This window comes from Echinops telfairi, unplaced genomic scaffold, assembly GCF_000313985.2.
Source record: "Echinops telfairi isolate 266 unplaced genomic scaffold, ASM31398v2 ScPeMD7_5592;HRSCAF=6446, whole genome shotgun sequence".
Lineage (NCBI taxonomy): Eukaryota > Metazoa > Chordata > Mammalia > Afrosoricida > Tenrecidae > Echinops > Echinops telfairi.
This window is the reverse complement of record NW_022109491.1, coordinates 45,473,079-45,482,201: the sequence shown is the minus strand read 5'-3', so window position 1 is coordinate 45,482,201 and position 9,123 is coordinate 45,473,079. Positions and strand designations below refer to the sequence as shown.

General features: G+C 41.8%; 2 protein-coding genes across 2 annotated transcripts in view; both read right to left on the bottom strand.

The window, feature by feature from the left end:
- Positions 1-786, bottom strand: part of DTD1 (D-aminoacyl-tRNA deacylase 1) — a 93,128-nt gene extending 92,342 nt beyond the window's left edge. Inside the window, exon 1 of the mRNA XM_030887004.2 lies at positions 781-786. Within this exon, the coding sequence (XP_030742864.1) occupies positions 781-786 (6 nt within the window). The remainder of the gene's footprint in view (positions 1-780) is intronic.
- A 3,489-nt stretch (positions 787-4,275) lies between these two features.
- SMIM26 (small integral membrane protein 26) lies at positions 4,276-6,192 on the bottom strand. Its single transcript, XM_045295447.1, has 2 exons — positions 6,038-6,192; positions 4,276-4,511 (listed from the first exon to the last, which is right to left on the bottom strand). Exons 1-2 carry the CDS (start codon positions 6,153-6,155, stop codon positions 4,348-4,350), a joined length of 282 nt encoding a protein of 93 aa, XP_045151382.1. The 5' UTR covers positions 6,156-6,192; the 3' UTR covers positions 4,276-4,347.
- Between the last annotated feature and the right edge of the window lie 2,931 nt (positions 6,193-9,123).

The following is a 9,123-nucleotide window of genomic DNA, read 5'->3' as shown; positions in this document are numbered from 1 at the left end:
CTATATCTTTTGATAGCCAGGCACCATCAGCTTTCTTCGCATAGTTAGTTCTTATCATTTGATTACCCTTTAGACCTACCTACTTTAAAGCTGTTTCCGTTTAAAATTTTTAAAAAGTGAAGGGAAATCACTTTTGGATTAAGTGGATTAAGCTCCTGGAGAATCCCCTCTGACCATGGACCAGGGATACAGTTAGGTTAAAATTTAGCACCCTATTATCTGATCTTATGATCCATTTAAATTTATTCTAGCTTTTAATATTTTCTGCTTTCTTATCAATTGTGTTTCACTTTGTTTTTGTTAGTTTTTGTTGCTTTTTTAATGTTTTTCCAGATATGAAATCCAGGATAAGTAAATGTATAGACAGTAACTTGATTAATGAGACCTTGGGAGTACACGGCAGGGAAGGTTGGGGGCAAATGGGAGCTAATAACAATGAATCCAACAATAAAAAAATGTTCTAAAATTGATTGTGGTGATAATTGTACACCTCTTCTTGATGTGACTGTGCTATTATATATGTAAATGATATGCCAATAAAACTGTAGGGGGGGAGAGAATATGCTCAGGAGACAAAAGCATTTAGCAGTATCTTCTAGTGGCCCCCTCCCTCCGCAACCTCTCTTGTGATGTCCAAATTGCCACCCTCTCTGGGATTCCCTACTTCTCTCCTGCTCAACTTCCTCCTCTCAACTTCTGAATGTGTGAATCCTTCAGTGCTCAGCACAGCATTCTTTTCTCTTTAGTATTACTCTCCATTTTGACCTGTTTGAATTCTACCTTCATGCTGTTTACTTTCAAATTTCCATTTCCACTCCAGATCTCTCTGAGCTTATGCATCCAAGTGCCCACTTGACATTTTCAGTTCCATGAGTTACAGACATCAAAAGTTAACAGGATTCAAATAGGATTTTTTTAAAATGTACACACACACATACCTGCGTTCTTATTTAAATAAATAGCTTCGCCACTTGCTCAAGCCTAAAGTGATTGATGATTGCTCCCTTTCAAATTGTGTCCCCAAAAGATACGTGTCAATTTAAGTGGCCATGTTTCTCAGTGGTTTGGCAATTATTTACACAACACATCCTATAAGATGTGATCTGCTTTGATAAAAGGGGATTAGGGTGGGATGCAACAACCTTACTCAAGTCACAGCCCTGACCCAATGTAAGCAGTTTGGAGGGGTGGGTGGGGAAGGGGTGACCTTCATCACCTTTTCTCTTACAAGATGTGGGAGAAAGAAACAAGCCAATAGCAGAACCACCGAAAAAGAAGAGCCAAGAAGAGTGGGAACCATTTAGACTCAGTGTCCCTGTGCTGGGAACCTCCTAGAAGCAGGAGGCACAGAAAGAGAAAACTTTCCCCTAGAGCTGGTATTCTGGATCAGATGCCTGGATGCCTGAACTGTGCGAGTATAAACTTGTTTGTTAAAACTATCCACTGTGGTGCATCTGTTAATACCTAAGATACTGAGTTCCCAGCCCATCAACAAGTCCTCACTCTCCAGAACAGAACCTAAAGTTCCCTGTTCTCTCCACCCCTATAATTCCAATGGTCCTGGGCTCATTGCCATCTATCCTCTGGATTTTTCCAACAGCCTCACTGGTCTCCTATAAATGTATTACTGAGTCCGCTGATAAAAGTCTGGGATGCCCGTCATTGTTTTTAGCCAAATACAGAGACCAAGTTGATTTGAGGATTTTTAAGTTTATTCCTCTAAAGTACTCATCCCAAAACTGTTCAGAGATTCAGTGAGAAGCAAGAAAGTCATATATCCATTTCCTTATCTAAAAGGCCTTGCTAACCCAGATGATTTTGCTCATCCAAACTTGCTGAATTAGAACATTTTTAAGTTTAAAAAGGAATTTTACTGCCAAGGGACATAGGGTGGCTGTTATATTTGTGTCTTTTGCAAACCAAGTCTTAAAAAGACCCATGTCACATTTCCACCATTTGACTAACAACAGGCTAACTTTATTACCCCCTGTGTATCAATATTTCATTAAAAGAAAGAGCAAAAGGCCGGTTTCTAAGAGACAGAAATTAAGCATGTCCCAGGTTTCTAACCTCTCCCATTCCATCACTTCCGACATGGATCACTCTCCTGCCCCTCAGTCTTCTCTGTGGGTTCCATTTTGCTCAACATCTCCACGAACTTTTGAACTATACTTAGAAATATATGGTTTAACTGTAAATGGGAAGGGGCAGGAATGGGATCACCTTGGAAGTTACCCAAAAACCCCATTGTCCTCAGGTCAATTCTAACTCAGAGCAACCTGTATAGGTCGCTAAACACAGAAAAGGTCATTTTTTTAAAAAAAAACAGGAAATAAAGAAAAGACCGTAGATGATAACAGAAAAGACTCTTGCTCTAAATCTAAACTTGCTCTAAATCATATAGTAGCTAACGTAAATGGAAGGATGAAGGAACTGAGCAGGAAATTCCAAAAGACGGCTCAATAAGACAGCCAAACATTAAAATGAAATGTACAAGGACTTAGAATTAGAAAACCATAAAAGAATAATACACTCAGTATATCTTAAACTGAAAGAATTCAAGAAAAAATTCAAGCCTCGAATTGAAATTTTCAAAGATTTCCAAGCAGATGGAAAGAATACAGACACACTGTACCAAAATGAACTAGTTGACATTCCACCATTTCAGGAGGTAGTATATGAGCAAGAACAAGTTCTTGAACGGTGCTGAAGGTACAAGTTCAAGCAACACTGAATGTATTAGCCAAAAGCAAGGCTCCAGGAATTGACAGAATACCCACTGAAATGTTTCAGAAAGCTGAAGCACTGGAAGCACTCACTCTTTTATGCCTATAAATTTAGAAGAGAGCTACTTGGTCAACAGACTGGCCAAACAGAATACTCAAGCACCAGAACAATATCATTGAAATCTCACCCAAATAAAATTTTGGTTAAGATCATCCAACAATTGCAACAGCACATTGACAGGGAACTGCCAGAAGTCCAGGCTAGATTCAGAAGAGGATGTGGAACAAGGGATGTCATTGCTGATGTCAGATGGATCTTGGCTCAAAGCAGAGACTACCAGAAAGATGTTTACTTGTGTGTCATTGACTATGCAAAGGTATCCGACTGTGTGATCCATAATAAACTATGGATAACCTTAAGAATGAGAATTCCAGGACACTTCATTGTGCTCATACAGAACTTGTACATGGATCAAGAGGGAATTGTACAAACAAAACAAGGAAATTCTGCATGGTTTAAAATGAGGAAAGGTGTGTGTCAGGGGTGTATACTCTTACCACATGAGAGAATAGCCCAAAAAACTCCTCTAGGTGGAGCTTTTGTAGTATGCATTTTTCCACTAGGTGAGCATCGAGTTGCACGTTCTCTCTAGTCACAGCCAAGTTTTTTGTAAAAGCAGTTTCGCTAGAACCTCGTTTTTTGTGATGGCCAATATAAGAGAACAGTGTGTGCCTGTTAAGTTTTATTTCCTGCTCAGGAAAAATGCCATAGTAACTGATGTGATGTTGAACACAGCTATAGGAAAAACTCAAGTAGTTTTCTCTTTTCAAAAAAGGTAAAATTTCAATTGATGACAAACCTTGTCTGGACATCCATCAGTCAACTTCCTGATCTGATGAAAATGTCAACTCATGCGTTTGGAAATCATTCCACCAGGTCAGACTGTTAAACAAGCTATTTAGAACTTCTGAAAAGATCGTTTAACAGTGTGCAACAAAAAAGGACTGATTTGTGGTAGACAGGGGACTGGCTTTGCCACCACAATGCACCTAATCATGCAGCCATCTCAGTACACCAGTTTTGGACAAAGAATAGTATGCCTCTCTTGCCCCACCCACATACCTTACTCAATTGACCTCACTCCATGTGACTTCTTTTTGTTTCTGTGAATGAAGAGGGACATGAAAGGACAGCGATTTCGCAAAGTAGAAGAGGTAAAGAAAAAAAACACGAGGGAGGTGCTGTCAACTTTGAAAAGAAAAATACCGTTGTGGGGAGGTACCCCCTCGTACTTGTTCAATCTTTATGCTGAGCAAATCATCAGAGAAACTGGATTATATGAAAAGAGTGTGGCATCAGGATTGGAGGGAGGCTTCTTAACAACCTGCGGTATGCAGATGACACAACCTTGCTTGCTGAAAGTGAGGCCTTGAAACAAATACAGAAGATGCCTCTTAAAAGATAAGATTAGTTTTCTTCAGGAAATATTGAGTATTGTTAGATTACCTTTTACAGAAAAATTAAATGTACATACTTCTTACAACCATAAAATTGTAATCAAAGCATTTATTACATTTGCATACTAAACCACACGTCAGGTTTTCAGAATTCAGCCATAAGTCATGATTCTGCACCAGGGCCACCAGTCCATGATTTCAAATAGTTGTAGATTCTCTCAGGAACTGGAACAAAATCATCTCTATATGTGACTATGGTCTCCACATAAAATCCTTTTGGGGGCTCAGGTATTTCAACCGGCAATACTTCCTTTTGCTCAACTTCATCTTTAAAAAAAGGAAAATGGAATTATTAATCTTTAGAAAGCAGTAGTTAAAATTAAGTCCTGAAAATAAAACAAAGTAGGACTTGTATCAAATTCCATTTTTTTCTTAAAAAGGAAACAGTTAAACATACAAAAGGACACGACCACTAGAGTGCCCAGTGCCCAGTATGACATTAAATGTTCTTAAAATTTGTAATGTTACTGATAACCTTCATCACCAGATGTAATCCTCAGTACTTTTTTGAAAAATACTTTTTAAAAATTAGCTTTATTCAGAAAAATTCAGTACTTCACTTACAAAATTCACCCATTTAAAATACACAATCCAATGGAGTTTTTAGTATATTCAGAGTTGTACAACCATCACAAAAAGCAGTAACTCATTTCCCCCAACACTCAGCCCCTTGCAACCACTAATTCACGTAGTAATACAGATTTACCAAATCTACTATAGATTTCCAGCACATTTCAAAATGATGATGTTTCCTCCCCTATCCCGTAAATAAACCAAAGCCAAACTCACTGCCATCAAGTCGATACCGTTTCATTGTGTCCTCATAGGGCAGTGGTTCTCAACCTTCCTAATGTTCATCACGTGGTGGTGATCCCCAACCATAAAATTATTTTCGTTGCTACTTCATAACTGTAATTTGCAACTATTATGAACCATCATGTAAATATCTGACATGCAGGATGTATTTTCATTGTTACAAATTGAACATAATTAAAGCATAGTGATTAATCACAAAAACAATATGTAATTAGATATTGTGAGATATTAGTTTCTAATTACAAATAAATGCAATTTTGTCTTGAAGCCTGGTGTGGCATGGGTTACAGGCTTCACGCCGGGTACTGTAGGTGGGCGTATCTGCATGTGGGGCGACCCGCCTGGAGAGGATATAAGAGCGGTGTCCTGGTTCCTAAGAGCATCTGAAATAGTTTGTGCTTTCCGATGGTCTTAGGCGACCCCTGTGAAAGGGTCGTTCGACCCCCAAAGGGTTGAGAACCGCTGCCATAGGGGCAGGGTGGCACTGACCCTGGAGTTTCCTGGACTGTCTCCCTTTCCTGGAGTAGAAAGCCGTCTTTCGCCTGCAAAGCAGCTGGTAGTTACCAACTGCTGTCCTTGCAGTTAACAGCCCAACGCATACCACCAAGCCGCCCTGCCTGCTCAAAGTCCTTAACTTTGTTTGCTGAGTATAATGGAAGGAAATGTTAGAGAAGCGTTACCTCTTTAACGGTCTCTGAAAGCCCACTATGAACTTTATTATATAAAGAGTCTTTGAACTCAGGTGTATGTGGAAGGCCCATTTCAAAAAATACGAATTAGGTAAGTGGGTTTGTTGGTAAATCTCTCGTCTGGTTCTTTGCAGATTCCAGAGTAGTAACAAGTGAGTTTAAACAGTTAGTCACTGTTTCAGGCGGTTCGGAAGCATAAGCCTGGGGCGTAATGAAAGGCACAGCGAGCCCGCGTCCATGACCGCGGAGCACTCCCGTCCCGGAGCAGACCCCGCCCGAGACCACTACCTGGGAGCTTGTCCTTTTCCCGGCCAAATAAAAACGCGGAGCCCAACACAGTCCACGCGCCCATTGCATAGACTATGGACATCCGCCGGTACCAGGCCGAGGCCTGGCTGCTGCTCATCGCTGCGACCCGGACCAGGCCGCGTTCACGGAGGCCCACGTTCCGGGAGGCGGGTCTTCCGGCCAGAGCGTCACCGCGGCCAATGGGGAGCCGGCGCCAGCAGGCTGCTTCCTGTCCTGCGCGGTGGCGTCCTGAGAGGTTTGTCCAGGTAAGGTCTCGAGTTTGGACCGGGCTCCTTCCATGTTAAGCAGCGGGCTGTCAACTCTGCTTACTGTGAGATGGGTGACAGATGATTCCTCTGAGCAGAAACATCACTTGCAACAAAGACACTTGTAACGGATACTTGACTGAGGCACCATGCGTGATTTTTTTTGTTGCTTGTTAAAAAAAGATAATTTTATTAAGATGATCTTACCACTCTTGTTACAATCCATATATCAATTGCATCAGACATATTTGTACATATATTGCCATCTATTTAGCCCTTGCATCAGCTACTCTATTTTCCCCTCCACCCACCCCTACCATGCGTTTCATTCCATCTCCATTTTACACGCTAAGATTTGTGAAGCTATCCCCTACCCCCGCCTCTCCCGCCACCACCACTACCGCGCATCTTCTCCATTTTTCTTTCTGGAACCAACAAGCCAAAAACACAAATTAACTGCCATAGAGTCAATGCCACTCATAACGACCCAATAGCACAGGACAGAACTGCCCCTGTGGGTTTCCTAGACTAACTTAGCTGGAGGAGAAAGCTCCATCTTTCTCCTGCTAAGGGGCTGGCTTCAAACTGTGGGCTTCTGGTTAGCAACCTACTCAGAACCACTTTGATGCCACCAGAGCCCTTTGTGGAACTGATGGAGAAGGAAAAGAGTAAGCCCGCAGTTAATCAAATACAGGAAATGTGGGGAAAGTTTGGAATCTAGTCTGTTAACGACTTAGTTTTCTAAAACCGAAAATGTAACACACACCACCACCACCCTCCCACCCGCGGGCAGAAAAAAATTTTTTTTTCTTTCTTTGAAACAGATTAATAAGGATTTTCTCATTCGAGTTTGGGCAAACAAAACCTAGCAAGCAAAGCCATTTAGATAAGCAATGGAGCCTGAAGGAGTAACAGGCCCAAGTTCCCTGTGAGCCATGCCTCCTTTATTCTCTCGAATTTGCCATACAGTTTAGGATATATAACTTGCTTGATTTTCACTGAATTTGGGAAGCCGTTTGGAAATGGCAAACCCTACTGTTTTCTTCTGTCAAGCACTTACAGAAATAAACCTAAAATTGCTTATGTCAACCCAGTCTCTAAACAGTGCCAAGCATCCTGGCTTTTATCTGCTTCGACAGAACCTCACCTATGGCGGTGGTTCTCAACTTTCCTAATGCTGCAATGCGACCCTTTAATACAGTTCCTGAATGTTCTCTCTTCCCTCCCTATCCTCTCGCTCTCTGTGCAGACCAGGCTGCTAAGATTGTGGCTGTCCGGCAGGGCAGTGTGAAAGAGACCAGACTTCAACCCTGTGCTCCAAGACGTGAACGTAACATACCGGCATGAGACAATGAACCAATAAAGAAGTCTGCGGGGCAGGCCCCAATCCCAATGAGTTGGACACCACCACTCCCCCAACACCCACAAGAAGAATGCACTTCAGAGGAAAACACTGAATCTACAGCTCAGGGAGAGGGGCACGCCTGATCAGAGTATACAGGAGCAAACAAAGAGGGAAGGAGAGAGTGGAACACATCCTGGCCCACCAAGCCCCTAAGAGGATATTTCTGCTCAGAACAGCCAATGCACAGAGAGGACCATAAGACCATCCCCACCATGAGACACAACATCCCTCACTGACCTATAGTGCTACAGGGAACAAAACTGGAGAAATCTTGCAGGAATCGTGCCTGATCCGACCCTACCACACCGGAGCGAAACACTAAGGGCATGCATCAGAGCAGCAAGGGGAGCAAAGCAATGAAGTCCCCAGAGAATCCCAAAAATAGACTTTGGGGTCAGGGCAGAACATCTCATCAGACTCAACCAGAAAACACTCCCAAAGTTCAACAAACAGATCTCAAACTATTTATAAGCTTTTATTTTTTTGTCATTTTTTGTTTTCTTTTCTTATTTTGTTTTGCTTTGTCTTGTTTTTTGTGCTTATTATTATCTCTGCATATCTGTCTAAATAAAATAGGCAGGATAAACAAATCCGGAGGAGAAAACAACAGGACCGATGGTTCTGGGGAACATGGGAGAGGGGGAGGAGGTGAAAGAAAGTGGGGAGTCAACCAACCCAGGGACAAGGGAACAAGAAGTGATCTAAAATCAATGGCAAGGAGGGCGTAGGATGCTTGGTGGGGCTTGATCAAGGGAAATGTAGGCAAAAGGAATTACTGAAACCTGAATGAAGGCTGAACATGATAGTTGGACAAGAAGAAAGTAAAAGGAAATAGAGGAAAGAACTAGGAGGCAAAGGACATTTATAGGTGTCTAAATACAGGCACGTACATATGGAAATATATTTATATGTAATGATAGGGAAATAGATCTAAGTACATAGTATTTATATTTTAAGTATTAAGGTAGCAGACAGACATTGGGCCTCTACTCAAGCACTCCCTCAACTCAAGAACACTTTGTTCTAATAACCCGGCATTCTGTGATGCTCACCTTCCTGACACAGTTGCTGAAGACAAAATGAGTGCTAAGCAAATGTGGCGAAGAAAGCTGATGGTGCCTACTATCAAAAGAATAAGTATCTGAGGTCCTAGAGGCTTGAAAATAAACAAGCGGCCATCTAGCTGAGAAGAAACAAAGCCCACATAGAAGTACACCAGCCTGTGTGATTAAGAGGTGTCGATGGGATCAGTTATCAGGCATCAAAGACCCAGAACAAAAAATTATATCGATGTGAATGAGGGGGATGGCAGAGTGGATGTCCATCTGTAGACAATTGGACATTCCCTTACAAAAGGGTCACAAGGAAGAGATGAGCCATTCAGGGTACAGCATAGCATCGATGAAACATACAAC